This window comes from Martes martes, assembly GCF_963455335.1.
Source record: "Martes martes genome assembly, chromosome: 9".
Taxonomy (NCBI): Eukaryota; Metazoa; Chordata; class Mammalia; order Carnivora; family Mustelidae; genus Martes; species Martes martes.
This window is the reverse complement of record NC_137896.1, coordinates 14,687,822-14,713,444: the sequence shown is the minus strand read 5'-3', so window position 1 is coordinate 14,713,444 and position 25,623 is coordinate 14,687,822. Positions and strand designations below refer to the sequence as shown.

Here is a 25,623-nt window from a genome sequence, read left to right as displayed (position 1 = left end):
CACGACTTGCTGCGGGGCTGAGATCTCCAAACACCGAAGCTGGTAACTGACTGTGCAGGCTGCTGTACAGCTTCTGAGCAGTGGGACGGCCATACAGGGGATGTGGGAGAAACCCAGGGTGATCTCCAACGCCGGGTGGAAGAATCCTGGACCCACACACAGCTATAGAAACTGATCGGTGATACCAGCCAAAATCTGGGGAATATTTGTGGGAAAGGATTTTTGCGGTGCCTGATGAAGGAAGGAGAAACGTAACGTTGGACCAGACTGATCTTGATACTGACGTGTGGGTCGGAGAGTCTGCGTTCTCGGTGCTAGCTCCGGATGCTGGCGGGGTTCTGACTGTTGCTGGGTTGGCTAAAGCAAACTTGGACCAAATGCTGGCCCGTGTGAAATGAAATTTAAAGGCCCCAAATCCCTTGACATCATAGAGAGAAAGGGATTCAAAGATTTCTGAAGATAGGAATGCTGGGTTGGATTTACTTTGTGCCTCCTTCCCTCTGTGTACCTCACTGGACCCAGAAACTTCACCTTTGCTTCGAGGAAAGTCATCAGGTGGGCTTGGTGAAGCGTTCCCTGACCTCCAAGGGAAGGAAGAATGCAGAGGTGTGGGAGGCCAGGTGTTGGCATTTAGGTGCCTCAGAAAGTAAGTGAAAATGGTCATCATAATATTCGGCAGGTTTTGAATGAGGCAGGATCTCTGCTGGAGGGTCCGGAGAAGGTAAAACTGACCACCATTCTGACTTAATTGTATAACCAATAAAACATAAGAAACAAAGCAAAGCAAAACAAAACGAAAATCAATCATCACCTAACACCTAGGCTTGAATTCATTTGTTGATCTAAAGTCCCTCGAATGAAGGATACACGACTTGCCCTTGGAGAAGGTTTCTGCTATGCTACTACCCGAGTGTAATGTAAACATTTTTCTTGCCTTCTCCAAAAGGCCCTGTGGCCATTTACCATGGTAACTGGGTACTGAAGAGAGGGAAACATCCAGACTTTTCAGGGAGCACTGGATAAAGAACTTTGAGCTAATACCAATTTCTTGGGTCTGAGAGTCCCACCATACGTCCACCAACCCTGTGAAAAACAGTATTCTGGCCTTTGTCCCTATCACAGAGAGCTAGATCTCCCATCTCTGAGTGATAGTTAGAAAAGATCCCCACGTTGGCTCCCTGACCCACGGAGGCACAATATAAAAGACCAACAGGTACAACTGAACAACTGTTCTGAGATAGAAAACTCAAAGCAGTACCACAGCTTTGGGGAGCCAGCAGAGACAACCAAAGACCCTGGAGGGTGAGGACTCCCATCGAAACACCATTCGCTTCCCCCGTTTGGCTGGAGCGAAATCGGCCGGTCCTGGAGGATGGCAGCGGGCTGCTGTAATCAAACAGCAATGCCAACTTCAGCGGCTGGGACAGGCACGTGCCCCTCGGTACAGTCCCTGGAGTTCAGAGGCATCTACTGGCTTCATGTTCCATTCCAAGAAGCAGAAACTGCCGGAAGCATTTTGCTATTCGTTGGAAGGGATAACGGTTTTCTTTTACTAGTCAACTCAGAAACACCTTAGCCTGCCAGACCTGCCCGGGAACGACTTCGATGGTGCTTTTCCACAAGATAGCAGCCTGATCCACTACACTGAGCCAATCACATTCACGGGGCCTGGACCGCACCAAGGGTGCTTTGGGTCACGTACATGATAGGTTCCCGATGTTACAAACATTTTTCTCAACCGTGTGTCTGGGAAGGAGCGAGTGTGAAGTGTGCTGGGCGGCCAAGGGTGGGAATGCAGGGGACATCTGCTAGTTTGCCTAACAACCCTCCCCTTTATTTTGGTGATGTCACATGACCTCTTTGGGTAACTACCGGTCTTCCCTCCCATGTGGTCTGCTGCAGGTGTCAATCCAGGGGCCCTGCCCTCCGTCTCCACCGAGGGAGAGGCACATGCCCCAAGCTACGCAAATCAAGCTCTCCGCTGGGATTGGGAACGGTGAGCAGAATGACACAGGGGAGGAAGGTGACGGAAGGCTGAGCATTTAGCTGGCAGTGTCCCCAACAAAGGACTTATGAGTCCTACATAGAGGTCACCAGAGCTCCCCTCCTTCCTACATGTCCTGAGGCCGGCTCAGTCAGCTTTTTCTTCGACTGGGTGAACTCCACTGATACCCTTCTGTGGTGGGCTCCATGGTGGTCCCAAAGATATGTCCACACCCTGATCTCTGGAACCTGTAACTGTTACCTTATTTGGAAAAAGGGTCTTTTTTGCAGATGTGATTACGTTAAGGGTCTGGAGATGAGATCAGCTTGGATCTGCTGGGTGGGCCCTCCGTGCCATCACTCGGGTCCTTCTGAGAGAGAAGTCCTGGGAGACTGGTGCACACAGAGGACAAGGGGACATCACGACTGAGGCAGAGAATGGAGGGACATGGCCATAAGCCAAGAACACGGGCAGCCACCAGAAGCTGGAAGAGGCAAGATGATTCACCCCTGGAGCCTCCGGAGGGAGTGTGGCCCTCCTGACGCTTTGATTTTGGATTTCTGGCCTCCAGAACAGTCAGAGAAGAAATTTCTACAGTTCTAAGCCATCAGGCTTATGGCACTGCCTTATGGCAGCCGCAGGAAACACATACACCTTCCAGGAAATTCTTTTTCCATAAGACAGTTTCTTTTTTAAAAGAATTTTTTTTTTAAAGATTTATTCATTCACTTTAGAGAGACAGAGTGAGAGCACAAGCAGGGGAAGGGGGAGAGGGACAGGGAGACAGAAACCTCAGGAGACTCTTCACTGAGCTCGGAGCCCAACACAGGACTTGATCTTACGACCCTGACATCACGACCGGAGCTGAAACCAAGAGTAGGACCTCCAACAGCTGCGCCCCCCAGGGGTCCCAGAGGCCGTTTCTCTTGCTTGTAACCAAAGACCCTCATGGTAGCAGTTGCTCGTCACTTCAGTCCTCTAATGATTTGCTCCTTTTGACCTGGTTAGTTCCAGCTGGATTCCTCTCCCTCCCAACCTGTGCCAAACCCACCGCCGGACCGAGAGGATGCGGATTCTGAGTCACTCTACGTATCCCTCACCCTCCACTTCCACCCGGAAAGCCCGCCCGGCAGCCAGCTCTGGTACAGCCAGAAACAGGTCCCTGGGCCCCGTCTCTTTAGCGGCATTTCGGCTTTCTTCCTCAGCCGGGAGTGGGAGCGAGAGGTCGCTTTTCTGCCAGGACAGCCCACGACCTGGTGAGGGATGCAGGCCAGGTGAATCTCACCTGAGCTTGCCCTCCACGAGCTTTAGGGCCTTGTCTGTGGGGTCAGAAAGTCTGGAAGCTATCTGGCTCCTTGATACGTTCAGCCGTTCGGCAAGGGTGGTATGGGGGGCAGCCGTCCCCTCTCTGTGCCCCGACCTGGGCGGAGCGGGGCCTGGATGTTACACGGGGAGCGTGCAGGAGGGCTGGTGTGTGCGCAGGGAGTCCCGTCTGGCCCCTCGGCTCCAGCCTGTGCTCAGTCTGGAGACCCGGATTCCTCTGCACACGGGGCCTGCACATGCCATGCCCTCTGCCTGAAAACACTTCCTGGAGCCCCTCTTGCCTAATTAACTGTTCCTCCGTGTGACGGCCGCTGAAATCGAGAAAGTCTCTGAGAGAGTCTTCGGGACTTCCGTGCCCCGCCCTCAAGAAAGTCTTCTCTGACCCCCATTCATGGTCCCTGCTACGTGACATGCCTCTGGCTCCCTGTACCTAGTACAGCTCACTATTACGTATTCATGGGATCACTGGATTTAAATCCACCTCCCTTCCTCGTCTGTGAGCCTCACGGACATAGAGATCTGTATTTTGTTCCCCACTGTATCTTGTGAACTTAGCGAGCAGCCTGTGAATCAGAGGCAGGCGTGTCAAGACTATCTGAGAAGTGGTGGTGGGGTGTGAGTGTATCTGTGTGTGTGTGTATCTCGTGGGCACACTATGGGGAATGGAGAGAATGTGCCTCACCCAAAGGCATTCAAAATAAAAAAAATATACTAAGGGGCACCCTGGCTGGCTCTGTCCGTTAGAGCATGTGACTCTTGATCTCAGGGTTGTGAGTTCAAGCCTCATGTTGGGTGTAAAGATTATTTAAGAATAAAATCTTAAAAAACAACAACAACAACAAAAAAATATATATATATAGACACTGTTCAGCTAAATAAAACACGTCTGCAGGCCACAGGGGAAGCCCCAGCTTGTGAATCTTCCAAAAGATATTTGCTGGATGAATGAAATAAGGAGGGAGGGGTTGAAAGAACCGGGAGAGTCTTCTGTTCAGTCTTGTCTACACCCTCTCAAGGGCAAGACCTCTGTCTGGTCATTTCCCCGTCCTCCCCAGGGCCCGGCACACAACGTGCTGTACGAACCAGCTGATCTGTGAGTAGCGTTTCAGGGACTACCTTCCCCTCTCGAGCCTGGGTTCAACCAGGTACCGTCTTCCATGTTGAAGCTCCGCGCGGCGGGACAGACAACCAGAGGCAGACGACGACGGGACGGAAATGGGTGTTTTAGGAACAGGATGTGAACAGGGCTAGGGGAACCCTTCCCTCCCAAATGTCTCAGCAAGTAGCGAGGATTCAGCAGGTGAGCATACGATGCCCCCAGCAGGGATGAGGGGGCTGGAGCTGGCTGAAAGGGGCGGAGGTCTCAAGCGTCTGCCTGGGTGGTAAGTCAAGGCAGGACTGGGGCCTGCGCGGTAGGAAGGAGAGAGATGCTGAAGTCAGTCTTGGGCGGGGGTCGCAGGCGTCCCTGCATAGCAGCCCCTTGCCGCCAACGCTCAGAGTTGAGCTGGCTTGAAGGTGGTGACTGCCGGCACGCTGCCTTTCACTTTCCTGTGGGGCACAGACTGTGGCCACCTGACAGATGGGCCAAGGTCCGGAGCTGGGGCAGGGGGGTGTCCTCTTCAAACATCACGTCCTAGGATGGGACAGGCCAGGACCCCCTCAGAGTCTGTACCTCAAGCCAGCCCTGGCAGGAAGCTGTAGGACTCCTGAGGGACAAATCTCACCCACCAGCTGAGGAGACCGCTCCTCTCCCTTCCTCCCAGCCCTCATCTTTGAGAGCTGACTCTCGTTGGAAGCTCCTGGAAGAGAACCACAGCTGAGCGGCAGCACTCCTCCACCGGAATCCCCTGTCTGGTCCTTCCCCTAGCCCGGACAGAGGGTTTGAACCCAGCGAATCAACTCTGGAGATCGGTGAACCCCGTAGAAGGACATGCGAACTCTGTGAGGGCAGAAGAAAGATGGCGTTCGAGGAACATCGGTCTTGGCAGAGCAGTGAGCCTGGAGTCCAAACTTGGCTCCACCACCACTAGTTCGGTGACATTTGGGCAAGTCCTGACACCTGTCTGGGCGTCAGTTTCATTATTCTCCAACAGGGGGCCAAGTAGGCTAGGGTAGGTAGGTGCTCAGGAACCGTCAGCAGCCTTCCAGCTTTCTCTTTGGCTCATGCCTGCTTCACGGGGAGCTGGGAGGTCCGGACATGGGGCTCTCTGGGCTGTTCTCCAGGCTCAAGAACCCAGGGCAACACTATCCTGGTCCGGGCCTTTGGCAGGAACAGAGCTGGCTTCTGGGAGTCATTCCTCACGGTGGGTGAGCAGTCCTGAGCCATCAGGCCGCCACGGATGCCGTAAGCAGGGAGGGATCACTGCTGGTTCAGCTGACTATAGAGTGTGGGAAGGGGGACACTAAGCCTTGGCTTTAGCAAACCTGAGAGTCTGGGGGCCCACGGGGGGCCTGGGCCTCCAGGTCTGTAGACCTTCCCTCCTGGGAGGTCTCACGGGACGTCTCCAGAGACACGTCGGACACCCCGTCGACACTGCTCTGCAAGTCCTCAAACTCCCGGGGGTCGCTGTTGCGCACGGCGGCCTCCAGAGCCTTCTGGCGGCGGTAGAAGTGAGAGAACTTGTTGAAGATGATGGTGATGGGGAGCGCCACCACCAGGATGCCCCCCAGGATGCAACCTGAGGCCGCCAGCTTGCCAGCCACCGTCACGGGAACCACGTCCCCATAGCCCACGGTGGTCATGCTCACCGTGCCCCACCACCAGCAGGCGGGGATGGTGTCAAAGCCCACGTCCTCCTCCTTCTCAGCTGTGTAGGCCACGCCAGAGAACACGGACACCCCCACGGCCAGATACAGCAGTAAGATGCCCACCTCGCGGTAGCTGTGCTGGAAGAGAGTATAGGAAGCCAAGTCAGAAGTGGGTGGGCCCACAGACCTGGTATGGAGCATATGGGGGAAACTGAGGCCCAGAGAGGAGAAGGGGCAGGTTCAAAATCAAAGAGCAAAGTAGAGCTGGTGCTAAGACCCAGGTCCCTTGACTCCAAGCTAAGCTCTTTCAACCACAAGAGGCGGCCAGCTCCCTGGGAGTGAGCACGGACCTAACGCGTGTTGTCCAGGATGCTGGCTAAGCCACAGTGGTTTCTTCTACTGCAGGGGTACCAGTGGCACCAGCCAGTTAATAACAAGCTTGTGATTTCTACACCATAACAGAACCAACGGAGAACTACAGTCTGTATTTCGCAGATGCAAAGGGTTGGTTTCATGTGCTTTTGGCTGGTCTACCTCCTTTCTGACAAGTACAAAAATACACTCTGCCTCTCAAGAAAGCTGACAGGATATATGTTCCCTGGACCACCCACTGCACGCATCTGCCTGTGGGTATATACACAGACATGTGCTCTGCCCCTGAGGCCACGCAGCAATCCTCAAACAGGGCAATCTGCCCTCCAGGGGACATATGGCAATACTTTTTTTTTTTTTTAAAGATTTTATTTATTTATTTGAGAAAAAGAGAGCACAAGTGCAGGGGAGGGGCAGAGGGAGCAAGAAGCCCAATGTGGGACTTGATCCCTGGACCCCAGGATCATGACCTGAGCTGAAGGCAGATGTTCAACCAACTGAGCCACCCAGGCACCCCAGCATATGGCAATGTCACAACCGGGACAGCTGGGCTGCCAGCATCCACTGGGAGGAGGCCGGCAATGCCACCAAACATCCTACAATGTACAGGACAGTCACCCCCGCCTCTGCACACATAGCCAAGAAGTCTCTCTCCACAAATGTAGTAGTGCTGGGGCTGAGACCCCCCGGTCTAGATTTGTAGTCTCCTAGTCCCAAATTGTAACGTGTGAAGGAATCAGGCTGGGATCTTGTTTAAAAGGCAGAACTCAGTTGAGTGGGTCTGGGGTAGAGCCAGAAATTCTGCACTTCTAGCAGCTTCTAGGTACTGAGAAAGCTGCTGCTGGTCAGGGGCCTTGTTTTGAGCAGCCAGGAGTCTGACACCCGAGTCTTGGACCCTGGCAGCCTCAATCAATGCTCTTCTCCCTCCTTGCAGAAAAAGCTGGTGGCACCGGGCCCTGGCTCCCTGCATGGCTGGAGGCAAGGCAGAGCTCTGGGGCGAAGGGATCTTCCCTGGAGAGATACTGAGTTCAGGGATGTGGCTAATGGAAGTCCTTGTTCCTGCCCACTGCCCCCCAAATTCTCCTCACATCAGCCTGCCTGTACCAGCATCCTGGCTGCCTTGCCATGAGGGCTTGAAAAAGGATTTACAAAGTCAGGGAGGAGGGGGGGTTTCCTCGAGATCCTTAGGGGGCCTGCCTAGAGCTGCAGGAGAAGGAGCAGGAAGCACTGGAGTCAGGCACAGCTGGATTCTTCTCTGGACTCTACAACTTACTGAGGGATCTCTGACAAGTCCTGTCACCTCCCAGAGCCTCAGTTTCCACATCTGCCATGTGGTGACAATAATCCTGGCCCCAGCTGGAACCCCTCCTATTACCCTGGGACAAAGTTCAAAATCCTGCACCAAGAGTCCACGGTCCCCCAGTACCCCATCCCACGCACCTCTGCAACCTCATCAGTGGGCACCCCTCCTCCCATGTCCCCTCCCGGTGAGCATCCTTTCGCTCTCCAGGCCTCTGTCCAAACTGTTCAAATTTCCTCTGTCTCCTCTGAAGGGCTGAGTTCACCCCTTCAAGGTTAAGCTGGCCAGAGCAGTGACGCACCCCCCAGGGCAGGGCCTGGCACCAGAAGGGTGCTCAGTAAATTGCAACCAGGTTTTAGAAAGCCAACTTTCCGACCTCAGGTTCTTCAGCTCTTGGAAGGAATAAATAACCACATCTTCCTGAGGAAGTTTTCCTGAGAATGACACTGACAGTGGATGTAAAACTGGCACTGAATTAGCACTCAGTGTTAGTTCTGGGGCTGCTGCTGGACTTGGCCTGTCAAGGATGACCTACCATATCTGTGCCCCCGGATAACGCCAGAAGAAAGGCTCAGCAGAGAAGCCAGTTAGCGTCCTGCTTTGCAAATTTCTGCACTATGTATTATCTGATGTTTGACAGACCAAAAGTGACCTCTGTCTAGTGGGTTTTTTTTTTTTTCTTTTTAAAGAAAGAAAAGCAAAGCTCTGCCTCGGCTTTCAGTTTTCACCCCTGGGAAAGAGCTGTTGGGAAGGGCAGAGGGGATGGGAAATGTACACCTGGCGTCCAGCCCTGTGCCTGGCACAGAGGGTGTTGCCTGGGTTCACTGTGTGCCTGGACACCGCACACCTCGAAGTTCACCTGCTAACCTGCCCTTTGGTCACCCTCGGGTCCCCCTGCCCCGCAGCCCCGCCCTGCTCTCCAGCTCCAGGGGCCCTACCTTGAGCGTGGCGCCCAGCGAGCGCAGCCCCGTGGAGTGGCGCGCCAGCTTGAGCACGCGGAAGATGCGCATGAGGCGGAACACCTGCACCACCTTGCCCAGGTCACCGAGGTCCTCGCCGCTCGCGCCGCGCCGGTTGCCGAGTGCCACCCCGGCCAGCAGCGTGAGATAGAAGGGCAGCACCGACACGATGTCAATGAGGTTGAGCGGGTGGCAGAAGAAGTTGCGCGTGCTGGGCGCCAGCAGCAGCCGCGACGACACCTCGAAGCTGAACCAGGCGATGCAGAAGTACTCGAGGTGCCGCAGCACCGGGTCGTCGCGCACGCCGTCCGGGCCGCGACCCGCGGCCACCGCGGCCACGGCGGCCGCCGCCTCGCGGGCCTGGTACTCGGGCAGGCTGTGGATGCACATGGCGGCGATGGAGGCCAGCACCACGCCGATGGAGACGCAGCTGAAGAGCTTGCTGGGCAGGGAGTAGCCGGGGTTCTCCATGGTGAGCCACAGGCGGCGGCGCAGGCGGCCGCAGCGCGCGGCCCCGTAGCGCGCCAGCTCGCGCTGCACGTCGGAGATCTCGTCCGGGCACGGGTCCACGCTGCTCGGCGTGTCGCTGTCCTCGTCCCAGTCGCGCGGCCGCGCCACGCGCCGCTCCAGGTAGCGCGCGCGACAGCAGTTGGCCAGCGCGCTCTCGCCCAGGCCCCAGTAGTCGGCCTCCTGACCGAAGGCGAAGACGCACAGCTCGTCGAGCACGTGCAGGCGGCCGGTGCGGTAGAAGTGCAGCAGGCCCAGGAAGAAGCCCGGGTGCCGGTCGAAGTAGAACTCGCGCGCCGCCGCGTCGTAGTCGTCGCACAGGCGCCGCGCCTGCTCCTCGGACGCCGCCGCCTGCAAGCGGCCCAGCCGCGTGCCCGGGAAGCGCGCCAGTGCGCGGGCGCTCAGCCGCCGCCGCACGCCGCCCACGTTCACGCGCAGCGCCTCGTCGCTCCGCCGCCAGGGCACGCGGGCGCCGGGCCCCGGGGACTCGCTCACCATGGCCTGCGGACACCGGAACAGCGGTGCTGCGGGGGGGTCCCCGGGCCTGCCTTCCCGGAGGCCGGGGCTAAACCCTCTGTCCCTTCCACCCGCTCTGGTGTGCGGCAGGCGCAGAGGAGGTGTCAAGTACCCTCTGCTCTCAAAATTCAGGCTTGGGATTCACTGCCCCTTACTGCCCCACCGAGGGTCTTTGGCCAAATCACTGAGGCTTCCCACCCCCATTTCATTTGCACAGAAAAAGTGCTGAGATCTATCTTGGGGGAGGGGATTATGAAAATGACTGAATGGTAGGGTATCCCGGCACCCCCCAGGGGGCGGTGCTCATATAGGATTCTTTCCCTTTCCCAAACTTGGATTGTCATATGCCAGGGGTTTCCTGTGGGCTCTTGGACACACCAACACTCTGATCCTCAGTTTCCTCCTCTGCAAAATGAGGGCACTAATGCTGACCACCCAGGGGGTTTGGGAGCATCAGTAGAGACCCATTATTCTTAAAGTGTGTCCCCTCCACTGGCGGCATCACGCCACCCGGGAATTTGTCAAAGATGCAAATTCTCAGCTGGCTCTAGACTTACTGAATCCGAAACTCGGGATGGAGTTCCGCAGTCTGTGTTTTAGCAAGTGTGGAGGGTGACTGATGCATGGTCAAATTTGAGAGCCATGGGCTTAGACCATTTAAGGCATCCATGGAGTCAATCAGATGTAACACTGACTTTCTTCTGTGACCAAAGACAAGTCATGTCACCTCCCTGAACTGTCAAGTCGAGATAAATATAGCCACCTTCAAGTGTGGTTAAAAGATTAAACAAACTATTGTGTTTATGGGGCCTGAAGGGGTTCAGTGAATTACCCATCTGTTTCACTGTTGCCCTGAGTCAGCCAAACCTGGGGTTTACCTCCACCCCCTGATGCACCTAGGGCCTCAAGGAAGGTGTTTTTCTCCAGGTCTTGGTTTCCTACACAATGCACACTGCAGACAAAAGCACCTACCCCCAAGGCAGGCTGGAGGACTAAAGTAGCTTGTGCAAAGTGCTCCGCCTTTCTGATACCAGAAAATGTTAGATCCTTCCACTGCCCACGTCTCCAAGCTCTGGCGGAGCTGAGGGCTAGTGACTCACTTCCTGATCCTGGGTAATCCCATCTGCACCATCCCGTCAGCGATGCCTGCTTCCCAGGGTGGACAGGGGATTGGAGGTACATCAAGCGGCTGGCCCCGTGCCTGGCAGCGAGTCAGGTGAGGTGCCCTTCACTTACCCTAGGCTTGGAGTTAAGCTGGTCAGGATAAGGGTCGTGTCCTCAGCTCTGTCACTACTGTGTCCTCAGGCCAGGCTCCTCCCACTCTGAGCTTTGGCTCTTCTATCTATAGAACAGGGAGAATAGCACATGGGGTGGAAGGTTACTGTGAGTGTGTGTGTGAAGCCCCTAGAACACAGTAGGTGCTCAATAAATGTCAGTCCTTTGCACTTTCTTCTGGTCAGACCTGGGTTCAAATTCTGAGTCTGCAACTTACAGTTGACCCTCGAGGGGATCCATTCTGAGCTTCAGTTTCCCCATCTGTAAACCGGGGGACATCACACTTTCCTTGAGAGGGCATGAGGATTAACTAGGGTAGGATGTTTATGGGCAGGACAGTGGCCCCTGGTACAGAATCCGTGCACAGTGAGTACCTGGGACACGGACGGGATGCAGCTCCGCTCCCACCTCCTCCACTGCACCTGGCGTCAAAAGATGAAACTTCCGACCCAGTTGCATCACCCATTAGCGGCATGACTGCGGGCAAATCCCTTTCTCTTTCTGGAACTCACCCTCCTGCTCTATTAATTGGAGTAATTAATTCAACAAACCTTCCCCAACAAGAATCTGAGTATCAGTAAGAAAGATTAAGTGAGCTGCTCAACATCACCCACCTAGTCCAGGGCACAGTTAAGGTAGGAAACTAGGCTTTTCCATTCAAGGCTCTCTCCACACACGTCCTTGGAGCACCTACTATGTGCTGGTCACCTCGCGGGGCTCCATACACACTTTACTAGGGTTAATGCCTAGACCGACCCTGCCAGGGAGGTTTTCTAATCCCATTTAATGGATGAACCAACAGGACAGACCCCAGAGCTTGGCCGCCCCACAGGGCTCCCCCCTGGGTGTGGGAGGGGTGGTCTCCCCAAGGGGGCGCGGGACCGAACCCCGGCAGCCCCCCTCCGCCCACTCTGCAGCCCCCGCCCCTTCCCGGGCCACGCCCCTCCCGAGGGAGGTTCCTTACCTGCGAGGCCCCTCCGGGGCGCACCGGCCGGGCGCGTCTGTCTCGGAAAGCGAAGCCGTTGAGGCCCGGGAGCCGCTGGCCGGCCGGGCTCGTCTCTGCCCTTGCTGCCCCGCGGAGCGTCGCTGCTGCCGGAGGCCCCGCCGCCCCGTCCTTCCGTGTCTTCCTCTGTCCCCCGCAGCGGAGGCCACATCGATCGCTGCCGGGGGAGAGAGGGAGGGAGACCGCGGGCTGCCGGAGGCGGTGATTTCTATTCCTGACTCGATTGGGTGGGGGTGGTGTCTGGAGACTGGGCCGAAGAGCCAGGACATCCTCCCCAGTCAGGGACCAGGGGAGGTGGGGTCATTTAGAGGAAAGGGATCCCGCGAGGGAGGGAGTTTAGTCCGGAGAGTCGCGGAGCATCGCTGACAAAAAAAAAACAACAACGGCAGTAATAATACCTTCCGTAAAACTGCGTCCTTAGAATGTGCCAGGTACTCAGCTTCAGGTCACTTATCCTAGTTATTCCTGACACAAACCTGACAGGGACAGATGAGGCTCCGTCACCTGTGCAGGTCACTTAGTTTGGCTTTGTGGCTTTGGGATTGGAACTCGTGTCTCCCAGGACAGCAGGCGGAAATCTGCATCCGGGAGTTGGAGGAGGTGGCCTCATTCCCCCAGAGTCCCCTGGGCTGTGAAGCTTGGAGCAGATATTTTGCTCCCCTCAAAGTTCTGTCTCCCCGCCCGGCCACGGGCCCCCCGATTTCTGCCTTCCAAGTGGGTTGGGATGGTAAGGGAGAACTGTGCCAAAGAGCTTTGACAAGGTTACGTAATCCCTGGAGCCTGGCTGGTTCAGTGGGTGGAGCGTGTAATCTTCGGGTTGTGAGTTCCAGCCCCATGTTGGGTGTAGAGATTACTTAAAAATAAAATTTAAAAAAAAAAAGGTTATATAATCCACAAGCATTTATTGAGTGTCTCCTCTGTGTCAGGCTGGAGAGAGGTGCTGGAGACTAGGACCTGGATACAAGCAAGGATTCCCACTTCACAGATATTGTTATTAATAATAACAATAACCGGCATTTATTGAGACCTTGCCTTGGGGCTAGTATCCTACAAGCCTCATCTCATTTATGCTGCCAGTATTCTGTGGATAGGTGCTATTATTCCAACCTCAAAGACAAGAAATGCAAGGCTTCGAGGGTGGGGTGACTCACCCAAGGTCATACAGATGACTTTTGAGACCTCTAGAACATAACTGTCGCCTAGATAGAGTTTGAGCCACATATATGATTTTAAATTTTTGGATAACATTAAAACATAAATAAAAAGAAACAGTCGAAATTCATTTTTTGATAATATATTTTATTTAACCCAGAATATTTAAAATAATACTGTTTCGACATGGGATCAATAAAGACATTACCAAGGAGGTATTTTATATTTTTCATTTTGTACTAAGTCTGGGAAATTCAGAATATTCAAATTACCACAAACGTAGCAACTTAAAACAATACAGATTTATTACCTCACAGTTCCTATTAGGTCACAAATCTGAGCACACCATGACTGAATTCTCTACCCAGAGTCTCAACACATTAAAGTCAATGTCAGCCAGGGCTGTGGTTCTCATCTGAAGTTTCACTTCTGAGCTCACAGATTGTTGGTGGGATTCATTTCCTTGCTATTGCAAGACTGAGGTCACCTTTTCCTGCTGGCTGTCTGCTGCGGATCACTCTCAGCTTCTACAGGCTGCCTGCAGTTCCTTGCCACGTGGCCCATGGGCAGTTCACAACATGGATGTTTGCTTTCTTTCAGGCAACCTGGAGTGTTGACTTCCTCTTCTGCAACCAGCCAGAGAAAGTGCTCTGCTCTTAAAGGCCTCACCTGCTTAGGACAGGCCCACCCAGGACCGTCTCCCTTTCCTCAGAGAACACATTTTACGTGTTCCATTTACACTCAAGAGGAGGAGATGATATGGGGGGAGAGGGAGAGGAGAGGGTCCCTGGGAATCATCTTAGAATTCTGCCTCCTATAGCCACGTACAGTGAATCTCATTTGGATTAATAACATTTCACATGCTTAGTGCCTTCATGTGGCTAGTGTCTGCCATATTGGACCACGTACCTCTAGGCTCTTCCACTTCAGTCCTTCCCTCAAAGTAAGAAGTTAGAGCAGGACGTTTGCAATCATCTTGCCTAATTACCTCGTTTTTTCAACAAAGAAACTGAAGTAGATCTGCGGAGAAGCAGATCTTCTATTTCCTGGTCCAGTACTCTCTAGTAGCCTTCACTGCCCCCCTAAACTTAGGGGGTACCTCCGTCCTGGAGTTGAGCAGTAGCTTCCAAAAAGAGAAAAGACAGACCTCTTTCCCAAGGGCAGAAGACATGGAAACTGGGATCTGGTTTCATCCCCAGATCACAGCTAGGATCTGGTTTCCTCCCCAGATCATGTGGGAAGTACATGGAGTGGTAGATTAATTCATGAGTGATAGGAATGGGAAGAGGGGCATTATGGACCTCTGAGGCTAAAGGGGGTAGCCATAACCATTATGTGCCATGAATGGGCTATGCCTCAAATTCTCCTTCAGTCCCTGGCCGGAAACGCCCATCTGAATCCATGAGGTTTTACCCTAAACAGTAAGCTTGATGTTGCATAAAGTACAGAAATTTTTATAATTAAGTAGACTAGGTGTGAGAAGCAGCTTCTAGAATGTGTCCCAGTGATGTCTCCCTCCTGGTATTCATGCCGTTGTGTAATCCCCTCCCCTGGAGCCTGGGCAGGATTTCCTGATTTGCCTCGAATGAGCAGAATATGGCAAAGATGAGGGAATGTTGCTTCCAGGATTAGGTAACATAAGGTTGACTTCCTGCTGTTTTTGATGAAGCAAGGTGCCATTCTGGCAATGACCGGAGGGCAACTTCTGGCCAACGATGAACTAGAAACTGAGGAAATCAACCCCGTAGCCCTCATGGAACTGGAGTTCTGCCAACAACCATATGAACTTGAAAGTGGATCCTTCTGCAGTCAAGACTCTGTTAAAACTCCAGCCCCTGGCTGCACACCTTTATTTCAGCTTTGTGAGCCCCCGAAGCTGAGGACCCAGCTAAGTGGTGCCAGAAACTACGAAATATCAAATGTGTGCTGTTTTAAGCTGCTGCAGAAGTCGTAATTTGCTACCCAGGAAAAGATGATGAATACACTGGCTTTGCAGCCTGCCTTTACCACTGAATGGCTGTGGGATCATGAGCCAAGTGATGTCTCCGCTTGGATTTTTACCTTCCTCATCTGTAAAATGGGAACAACGCCCCCCTTTCAGGAGTGTGCTGAGAAGGAGCACATGGCTGTTTCCTCTCCAGGAACAAACTCTTCCCCGTTCCTTTACCCAGCATCTCAGTTATGAGTCACTGTAGTTCCAGGAGCACAAAGTGACCCACGGTGGCCTCTCTGGAGAGGAGGTGATTTTTCCCATAGTCCAGGTACAGCCGTCCAGGAAGGGCTCTGAAGACCCAGGCTCCTTGACTTTTCCTCCCCTGTTCTTCTTGTGTGGCTCTCATCCCCGTAACAGGTGAGGCTCATGTTTTGTCCATATCCCCTCAGATCCCTTTGCCACCTTTGTGCACACTGGCTCCTGGCACGCTTTCCCTCCTGACAGCTGGTACCCGTATTTCTTTGTCAAAGAGTCCTGGAGGCTGCTGCAGCTCGCTCTGCCTGCCCACAGGAAGAGCCTGAAATGCCTGGGAATCGATGTCCTCCTGCCCAGGGTTGTTACCTGATGATTGATGGGTATAGAGACATTAATGTTCCAACTCTTTTGCTCCACGGGACAGCTCTAAAGAGTCACCTACTCTTGTCTCTACAACCCTCCCCCTCCGCCGTCTCCCCGTCCTGCTTGTTGTAACACTCCTGCTGGCCTCCCTTCCCCTTACCACCCTTTGGTATACCTCTCCACTCCCAGACCCATTCTTTCTGGAACATTTCCAAACCATCACCATCCTATGAATCTTCATCTAAAGATCTGCTTTCAGGGACCCCACCTAAGACAATCCCCACCTAAGACAATCGCCAGATAGCTGTTCTAGCTGCAGCATCCATGTTCCAGAATTCTGGACAAAGTACAAATGGATGATGGGCAAAAGACAGATCTGTCTCATCTGGTAAGACTACAAGGGCTTCCTAGGAAGCCCCTCCCAGTACTTCCTCAAACTTCTGACTGGCCAGTCCTGGGGCCCATGGTCATCTCTAGCTGCAAGGGAAACACTTTTTTTTAAAAACTTAATTTTTACTTTTTAAAGTTAGAGTATAATGTTCTTGTAGTAGATCTTAAGTTACAAATGAATTAAGTTTTTACAAATGTGTGCATCCATGTGAATGCTGCCCAAGTCAAAATATAGAATGTCACCAGCATCCCAGGAGGCTGGGGGAAGGCAGGAGATGGCTGGATGTTTCCAAATGGGGACATTTCTGTGGGTAAGGAAGAAGGGGAGAATGGATGACTCGCAGTGTCATGCTTGGCTAACTCCTACTTAAATTCAATATCAAATATTCAGTATTCATATATCACCTCCTTTGGGAAACCTCTGGTCTCCAGGCTGAGCTAGGCTCTCCCGGCATCCCACAGTCTCCTGGGAAGGACCTTGTCCACCTCTGTAGCTGGGGCTTCGTCCTATCCTCTAGTGCATGAGCTCTGTGATGATACCCTCTAGACCCCCTACTAAGTGCTCAGCAAACTTTGAATGAGTGAGGGAGGAAAGCAAGATTGGAGGCTGAAGACCCAGCATCCTGGACACAGATGTCCAGCCTCCCAGAACACTTTCCGGAAGGGCAGTGGAGATGGAGATGGAGGGACTGGACTTTGGTAGCTGAGGACAGAGTTGGCACTGCCAAGCCCAATGCCCAGACCTGAGGGAGCAGGTAGCTAGTTGGCTAAGAAGCGTAGCAGGAGACTCTGGGAGAGACTGTGTAGATGCTGCCACCTATAGCCAGAGAAGCCCTGGCCTGTGACTCGTCACCTCCTATTGCTCCAAGATCCTAGCTCAGGACTCAGGGCCTCAGTTCAGCCCTGGGCGCCTAAGCAGCTGCATTCTAACCCGCTTGCCTGGGATCCTTCTCCTGGGGTCCCCTAATTTTCCTCCTGACGCCTTTCAGGAAAGAAACCCAGGGCAATGCACTGGGGTCCAGCTGCCTGGAACTGAGACTGGTCACTTGACGTCTTGGCTCTTTGGGGTTCCCATGTCTCAGATGTGCAAACTGAGTCTTAAGAGCTGGAAGGAATTCTCAAAGATGGGATGTAATTAGTGTGGTCAGTAAGGATGTCAGCTTTGGCATCCCGCTGCTGGATTTTGAATCCCAGCTCCACTACCTATCAGCTGTACAGTCCTGGCCAAATCGACCTCGTTGTGCCTCAGTTTCCTCATATGTGCAATGGGGGAAAATGATGAAGCCTACACAGTGAGGCTGCAAGGACGTAACGAGATTGTATGTGAAGTGATTAAAGTGACACCCAGCACAGGGTCAGGGCTTTCATTTCAGCTGTTGCTGATTTTATTAATAGCTGAGGGGGAATACGATATGGCTGAATTCTGGCTACTTCGTAACTGGGAGCCTTGCACAAGTCACTTAACTTAAAAGTTCTTCTTGTCAAAAGTCAATAAGCATGCCCACCTCCCTCGGGGTTATGGGATGGATGAATGAAATGATGTTTTAGAGTGTTTTAGAGATGTTTTAGGCATGGAATGGGCATTCACTCAAGAGTCACAATCATTATCTGAATTCAACAAGCTCTCACTGTTATAAATCTCTAAGAAATGCCGACCTCCCCAACCCCTCCAACTCACTGGTTTCCTATCACAACTCAACTTCAGGCCTGCCTCAGCTTTCCTTCATCCCAAGACCAGCGGCTTCTGGGCAAGCACTTCTCATGGCAGAGGGCCGAAGCTTCGAGAAGGCTGGTGCCTTGCCTTGGGACTGGCGCATGTCACTTGAGCCCACATCCCATCAGTCTCAGGGCGAAGCCCTAAACCCCTGGGCGGGGCATGGGTGCTCTCCCCCCAGGGAAGCCATGGTAGCGGTGGGGAGGGAAGAGGCGTCTCTGGGCAAACAGTGCAATGTACCCTATTATCTGTGTCGACCGCTTGAGTTTATAGATGGGGAAACTGAGGCCCAGAAGAAAGGAAATATCCAAGCTCACAGGGCATCAGTGACCCACAGATTCTCCTCCTCCTCCTCTCTTGGGTCTCAGCATGTATCCCTATAAACAGCATTTGCTGATTTTGAGTTCAGCCACTTGAACCCCATGAGAAGGACTATGGCAGTGAAGAAACAGGATTCTCTCCACCTTCCAACAGGGCAAACAGAATCCTTGAGTGGTGACTCACCTGTGACCACACTACCACGTCAAAGGAACAAGGAAAGAAAACCCAGGATTCCCAACTTGACCTGCACTGTGGACTGGCCAACCCCAGATTCTATCAGGGCACAAGAGGAAACCCAGCAGGTAAAGCAGGGAGGAATCTGCCTGGTTCCCGCCCCTCCCCAGAGTGAGTCCTGGGTGACTGGGACAGCCAGGAATCCAGCCCTCTGGTTCCAAGAGTGTCCCTTGGGATGGCTGTCATTCTCTCATTGACCCCCCTCCCCTGCCCTCTTACACCCAGACTACAGACTGACCCTTGAGAAATCCAGGTGAATGAGGTATCGTCCAATGGGAGACATCCCAGCTGTTCAAGCAGCATTCCCCAAATGTGGAGCAATTTGAAATGATCTTAGGGCGGACCTGGATGCAACATTCTACAACACTGACTCTTGAGAAAGTTGTCTTCTCGGTCCTTCTGATTACCCCACGAAAGAGGTCCCAGTTTTGAGATCTGTGTCTTTAACGTGTCTTTAACCTTTGCTAATCTTCGTTTATTATCAGACACAGAGAGCAGCCTTCGGGCTCACCGTGTTGGTAGGCGGCAGCATCTAGGTAGAATTTAATACCATTATGTAATATCGTTTCATCTGACAACATTCACTTTAGTGGACCTTAGCTATTTTCACTGCATTTGCTTTTACAACTACATTTTATTTGTGGCAAGTGATCCTGCCTTTCCATTTATAGTGATGATGTCAAGGTTTTCTTTTGAAATAAACTTATTTATATACCAAAGTGAGTCCATTCAGAGAGAGACATTAGATAACTCGTAGTGTAGGCAGTACACAAGATATCACGATGCTATTTTGCGGGTGTGGCAAGAACGGTGGAAAGGGGTATGCAAATAGATAATGTCTGGAAAACTCTGCTAGAACATACGTTCGAAGTGGCTGGGCTGCCTCAGGGAGGGGTTTGGACCCCTCAAAGAGGGGCCTACCTGAGTTGGGCATTTTAGGTGGAGAAACACGCAAAGAGACGGGGCGGTGGTGCAGCATGACGGGAGTCTATCTGTGAACCTTGACTCCCAGGAGGAGAAACCAGGGTGGATGGGTGGCAAGGGAGGGGGCAGCAGATCAGTGTTCATCAGAAGGTTGGAACTGCCGCAAGCAGAGACACAGGTATCCGGGTGGCAGGGTCCCAGGCCCCCATCAACACCTCTTCCTGCTAGAGACCCCATCCTGAGGACCCAAAACCAGAATTAGCCTGGGGAGAGAGAAGGAAAGAGTTACGCCCCCCATTGCAGGACTCTGGGGTCTTTAGAAACTTGTATCCTCCCTCCACCCCATCAGCCCAGCCCTGGGGGTGGGGGGCACTGAGGCAGGGTGGCCCAGCCTCCTTCACAAGGGCCAGATGAAGCTCAGAGCCGTTGTGAGATCAGCAAGAGAACGGAGGATCACCAGTTCCTCCAGGTCCCAAAGAGTCCCAACAGGACCCCTTCCCTCCCCCACATCCACTTCCCAGGTCTGATGTAGGCAGCCCCAGGCTCCTGGGAAGGTGAGTGTCCCATTAGACTTATGGACCTGGAAGAACATCTAATGCTGGGGCTAAGAGAGGGAGAGAACATGGCCCAGGTGCAGAGGAACGTACCTCGGACGGGGTTGCGACAGTCTCGGCCACAGGCCCCGAGGCAGCACCGACTGGAGCCCCTGCAGTCTGAGTCCTTGTTACACAGGTGCTGTTTGGGGCTGAGGCAGTGCAGGTGGTCCTCGGGGCAGTTGCCCCGCTTCACTGCAACACAGGGGTTGGTAAGCCCTGCCCTGTCAGCCCCGGGGCTTGGGCGCCAAGCAGGGCGGAGAGGGACACTCACCGGAGACCATGGGGACACACTGGCGGAAGCAAGCTTTGTAGCAACACTTCATCCTTGAGGGACACTGGCTGTCATCCATGCAGTGGTCAGGCACCGAGAGGGGACAGGGCCCATCGTCCGGTGGGCAGCCCCCAAATTTCTCTGCAAGAGAACCCCCAAGTCTTGTAGCTGGAGGCAGCTCCGGGTCATATAGTAAGCACCGAGCTGGGACTCACGAGATCCAAATTCTCTATTCCTTATTTCTTGCCTGTCCTTTGGCAAGCTTTTTTGTTTTTTTTTTTTGGTTTTTGTTTTTGCGGGGGTGGGGGGTAAGTAGACTTGCTTTTATTTGTTTTTTACTTAAAATTTTTTATTAGTATAATTGACATAACTTATTAGTTTTAGGTGTACAACAAAATGATTTGATATTTATACATATTGTGAAATGATCACCGCAGCAGGTTTAGCTAGCGTCTGTCCCCATGCATAGTTAGAAATTTTTTTCTTATGATGAGAACTTTTAAGATTTTCTCTCTTAGCAACTTGCAAATATGCAATGTAGTAAGTTACCTATAGTCACCATGTCGCCCATTACATCCCCATGACTTATTTCTCTTATAATTGGAAGTTTGTACCTTTGACTCCCTTCCTCCACCTCCCCTACCTCCTACCCATGCCCCTTTGCAAGCACCAATCTGTTCTCTAAGAGCTTGGTTTTTGTTTGTTTGTTTGTTTTGATTTCTTGATTCCAATGTGAGATCACACAGCATTCATCTTTGCCTGCCTGATTTGTCACCTTCAGTGTAACACCTTCAAGGTCCATTCACGTTATTGCCAACGGCTGGCAAATTCTTTGGTTTTGTTTTTTTGACGGCAAGCCTCAGTTTTCTGCCTGTGGAGTGGGAAGCTGGACTCCTTCCTCCCAGGGCTGCTTTGAGACTCAGATGACATGACATGAAGCATGGCAACAAATGAAGTTCAACACCGGCATCTGGGCCAACAAGGTCGTGCCTGGCCCAGGGCTGCCTACCTCCTTGTGTTCATCCTCAACACCTTTTCCATCCGGGGCTCCTGCTCTGCTCCCAGCTGCTTTTCTTGGAGGGGTCTTGCTTTTACTGGGTGCTCTGCACGGTGCTCTCTCCTCTAGTGGAAACACGGCATCCTTGGGAGGCCCTCCTTCTCTGACCCCCGCCCCCCCAGACTAATGAGGTCAGTCCCCCCTCCCTCCCACGCACTCTTTCCTTCAGAGTTTGTGACTTTGCGTCTATCTGTCTGCTTCTCTCCCTTGGCCGGAGGCTACGAGAATAGATCCCGTTCCTGCTTCTCTCACCATCAGACCGAGGCACAGTCTTTGATGCAGAGCACCCGCAGCTCAGCGACTGTTAGAAAGGAAGGATTTTCAAGGGTCTCCCAGCATCGTCAGCTGTCCTCAGGCTGCTGCACTGTCACGTGGCCGGCTGCTATCGGCCACACCTGGACTGTGTGCTTGTTCTGTTACATGTGGCCTGTGTCAGGGATCCGTATGAACTTGGTCTTTGAGGTCTTTGAACTTGGTTCTCTGATGGTTCTAGAATGCTCTGTCTCAGAGCTGATCTAGCCATTTTTCTTGTTAGGATGTTGGGCCATTTCCAGATTCCATGCAGTATCAAGTATTTCAAGTATTCAAGTATACTTGAATCAGTATCTTCTTCCACTTAGAGGAGAAAGTCAAGTGTTGGAAGGGCAGTGATTGTCCAGACCCTCAGGGGCCTGAGCTAGGACTTTGAGTCCTCTGGCCTCTTACCCCTCTGCTCCGGCCACCACTGAGTCCTGGGGAGGATGGAGGCTGGTCCCAGGCCTTCACTTGAGCATCTGAGAAAAGGTTCAAGAGCCCCCAGCAGCAGCCGCAGCCGGTGCTGGGACTGTACCTTGCGTCTCCCTTCCCCCTCCAGCCCCGCCCACGCGCACAGGGGACACCTTGCTCACACAGCAAGTGCTCAAAACCCACCTCACCCGGGCCATCCGGTTGTCTTACACTGAATTGTGCCCCCTGCTGGAGAAAGGGCAGCTAGTCTGTGAGGGTGCCCCCTACTCCAATAAGCCCCTCCTCGCCGGCTGGGAGTAGGTGAGACCCCAGGAGGCTCTGAGGTCCAGGGGGGTAGCCCTGGCCAGAGGAGCTCAGGCCTCAGGGAGTGAGCCGAGAGGAGTGGCCTGAAGTCTAAGAGGGTCTCCCTGTGGGCTGGGGTGGAGGGGAGGGGACCTGGTCATGCAGCCAGGAGAGCTCCTGGGAGGAGGGGCCGGGAGCTGAGCCTTGAGGAATAGACAGACAGGAAGAGAGTCAGAACTGGCATTTCAAGTGGCTCAGTTTTCTCAGCTGCAAAATGGGGATAAAAATAGTCCCAATCTCTCAGCATCTCAGTGAGGAGCCACGTGAATCACAGCCAGCAGGGGTCTGGCCTTGGAACTCACCGGCATCCTTCCCTCCTCAGCCAGGGCCTGAGCACTCTGCTCCCCAAACCAGCTCGTGCCCCAGAGAGAGAGCCCAGCCTCAGAGGAAGGCATAAGTTAGGCTAGAGGGGGCAGAGAGGATGTTGGGTGCTGCTCCCCAGCACTGTGGAGGAGGGAACCTGTCCCCATTACTGTCATCTTCCCCCAAGGGAGGGCCAGGGATTCACGGGTGTATGTAGGTCATGGCGTTCCAGTCCCAGAAAAGCAGGAAGCGGAGGCCTTCCCCAGGTGGGGAGGCACCTGTCCAGCCTTGCCGGCAGCCCCAACGTCCCCCACCTGTCAACAGGTCAGCCCCAGCCTTTTCGAGGAGGCTTGGGAGAAGAGAGGTAGGGGTAGAGCTTCCTCCCAAAAGATCCCAGAAACCACAGCCCTACCTAGTTTGGGAGTCCCTCACGCCACCGATTGGACTCTGGGACCCGGGAAGGACCTGAGAAAGTTGGAAACAAGATGGGCAACGGCCAGGCCAGGCACAGCCTCGGTAGCAACAGAAGATGACAGAGAGGGTCATCGCGCTGCCATGTGGGCCCACGGATCCTAATAATCCACAGAGACCATGAGGGAAGAGCAGGTATGGACAGGTTTGCTCCCCACTCCCCCAGAGACACAAAGAGACACGCGTGTGCACAGACACACACAATCCCACACTCAGATGTGTAGACGAGACCATGACCTTGGCAGGAAGACCTTCACAGCTGCAGACGGGGCAGGCTGGCAGCACAGAGATGTACCAACAAAACACCAGCTGCTGGAAGCATCCAGAAGCCGGCATCCCCAGCTACACACACAGACGTCACACTGCACTGCCTCCCCCAACCCTCACTCTCCCCAGAGACGTAAGAACTACCCTGTCCCTGGAGCAGAGGAAGCCGCCCACACTCACCTCCCTTCTTCCTGGCGGAGGCAGCAGGCAGCTGGCTCCCCAAAGCCAGGAGGGCCACCAGGAGGAGAAGGCTCCAGGCCCTCATGTTTCTGCTACAGGCACTTAATAAGGCCAGGGGCCCGGGGCCCCTAAATTGACCCCTGCAGCTCCAGGGAGGCCAGAGCAGCTGAGTCAGGGGAGGATCAGGGGAGGAAGGAGATGAGGCGGATGGTGTGGTTCTTGTTTGCCTAGTCCTGGCCCCACCCCCTGTCCACAAGCCTCAGGGCAAGTGTGCTTGTGCAAGAGCTGAAGATGGGTGGGTGGGAGCAGGGGCTGGGTGTTGGGGGCCAGGATCCAGTCCTGCCTGCTGGACTTGGGCTGCGATCTCCAGTAAGCCGGCTCCTTCTCCGGGCCTCAGTTGTTCTCATCCGGATAAAGAATGAAGGTTGTTGAGGCAGGAGATCCCTTTCCTGGCTCTCTCAGGTCTTGCCGCCCCAGCAGTGGCATAGGCGGGGGGGGACAGGAGTCAGCTTTGAATGGCAAGAAGGGGGTGGCACTGCTCTGGATGCCGAGGAGGAATTAGGGTTAAGGTCAGAGCTCCCTGCTGGAGAACGTGGGCCGGGGCAGGCACAGTGAGTGAGGCCAGCTCCGGCCTCTCCTCCTGGGCTTCTGTGGAGAGGAGAGAAAGAGACCTTCCTACCACTGGTGAATCACATCCAGTGGCATCTGGTAGAACTGCCCTCTGCCCGGGACTGGCTCAGGGCTCAGGGTGGTTGTTTGTTTGGCTGAGGTGACTGGTCGCAGCAGATGTAGGCGGCTTCTGGGACCCCTTCCGTGGCCCTAGGAGATCCTGAGCAAGAAATCGTCACCACCAAGGACAGCACCTTAGATTTCAAATCATTTGGCTTCTGCATTTGGTGGAAGAAGCCCTGGGGCTCAGGGTCTTCTGGGGCCCCAGACAGAGGCCCCCACTGAACCATAGTACCTTCCCACGACTGGGGGAGGTCAAGATCATCCTCGCCACCCTCCCACTTGAAAGATGGGGGAACAGTAGGTCAGAGATGGGAGGGAACTGGCTCAAGGACCCATAGTTGATTCCTAACCAAGGTGGGACTTCGGTCATTGCCCGTGATCCCCATCAGTTTCTGGGCCTTGGAAGCCAGGCATTACTTCATCTGACCCTAAGAAATGAAGAGGTTATTCTGTTCCAGGGCAACCCTCACAGCCAGGAAATCCATCATTTCGTTTAACTAGAACCCCTTGTGCTATCTTCAAAGCTCTCAGGAAAACAGGGACACTATATTCTATGATCTGATGTTTCTTTTGGAATAGAAGGAGAATTGTATAGGGCTATTTCCCCCTGCTGGTTACAAACTACACAGGTATATTGAATAAATGCTTTTTCTTTTCTTTTTTTTTAAGATTTTATTTGTTTATTTGACAGACAGAGATCACAGGTAGGCAGAGAGGCAGCCAGAGAGAGAGGAAGGGAAGCAGACTCCCTGCTGAGCAGAGAGCCCAAGGTGGGGTTCCATCCCAGGACCCTGGGATCATGACCTGAGCCGAAGGCAGAGGCTTTAACCCACTGAGCCACCCAGGTGCCCCAATAAATGCTTTTTCAATTAAGACGATTTTGTAGACATTTTCCTGTGTCCTCCAATATCATCATTTTTAATGATTACATGGTATTTTGTAGGACTGATATGCTAACACATAGTTGTTTATGGTGAAACATAGGTTTCCTTTTTTTTTTTCCCCACTCAAATAAAGCTGTGGCAACAATCTTTGTATGTACATTTTGGGTCATATCTCTATTTTCTTAGGGTAAACTTGTCAAAAGAGAAATGCTAGGTCAGTCAAAAGGTACAAACTTCCAGTCATAAAATAAAGAAGTCCTGGGGTTGTAATGGACAGCATGGTGACTACAGTTAGTAACACTGTATTGCATATTTGAAAGTAGTTCAGAGAATAGATCTTAAAAGTTCTCATCACAAGAAAAAAGTTTATATGTGATGATAGATGTTAAACAGACTTATTTTGGTGGGAAAATATAAATATCAAATTACTACGTGTCCACTGGAAACCAATATAATGTTATATGTCAATTATATTTCAATAAGAAACCTCAAAACCAAAAACCAATGTTTAAAAACCAAAA

The 25,623-nt window shown here is 53.1% G+C and overlaps 2 protein-coding genes across 2 annotated transcripts; both read right to left on the bottom strand.

Moving 5' to 3' along the window:
• Positions 1 to 3,064: 3,064 nt before the first annotated feature.
• KCNS1 (potassium voltage-gated channel modifier subfamily S member 1) lies at positions 3,065 to 9,691 on the bottom strand (the record flags this gene model as incomplete). The annotated part of the gene is made up of 3 exons (XM_080814740.1): positions 3,065 to 3,217; positions 5,732 to 6,193; positions 8,666 to 9,691. 3 exons carry the CDS (start codon positions 9,689 to 9,691, stop codon positions 3,065 to 3,067), a joined length of 1,641 nt encoding a protein of 546 aa, XP_080670866.1.
• Positions 9,692 to 18,805: 9,114 nt separating this feature from the next.
• WFDC5 (WAP four-disulfide core domain 5) lies at positions 18,806 to 23,653 on the bottom strand. The gene is made up of 4 exons (XM_080814660.1): positions 23,487 to 23,653; positions 20,141 to 20,281; positions 19,921 to 20,061; positions 18,806 to 19,536 (listed from the first exon to the last, which is right to left on the bottom strand). The coding sequence occupies exons 1-4, from the start codon at positions 23,569 to 23,571 to the stop codon at positions 19,532 to 19,534; spliced, it is 372 nt and encodes a 123-aa protein (XP_080670786.1). The 5' UTR covers positions 23,572 to 23,653; the 3' UTR covers positions 18,806 to 19,531.
• Between the last annotated feature and the right edge of the window lie 1,970 nt (positions 23,654 to 25,623).

Excerpts from the sequence above, each read along its gene's own strand:
- WFDC5 (XM_080814660.1), bottom strand. The coding sequence starts at position 23,571 with ATGAGGGCCTGGAGCCTTCTCCTCCTGGTGGCCCTCCTGGCTTTGGGG. Across the intron at positions 20,282-23,486 it reads CTCCGCCAGGAAGAAGGGAG|AGAAATTTGGGGGCTGCCCA; the intron begins GTGAGTGTGGGC and ends GTTCTCTTGCAG. Across the intron at positions 20,062-20,140 it reads GTGTGTCCCCATGGTCTCCG|TGAAGCGGGGCAACTGCCCC; the intron begins GTGAGTGTCCCT and ends CCTGTGTTGCAG.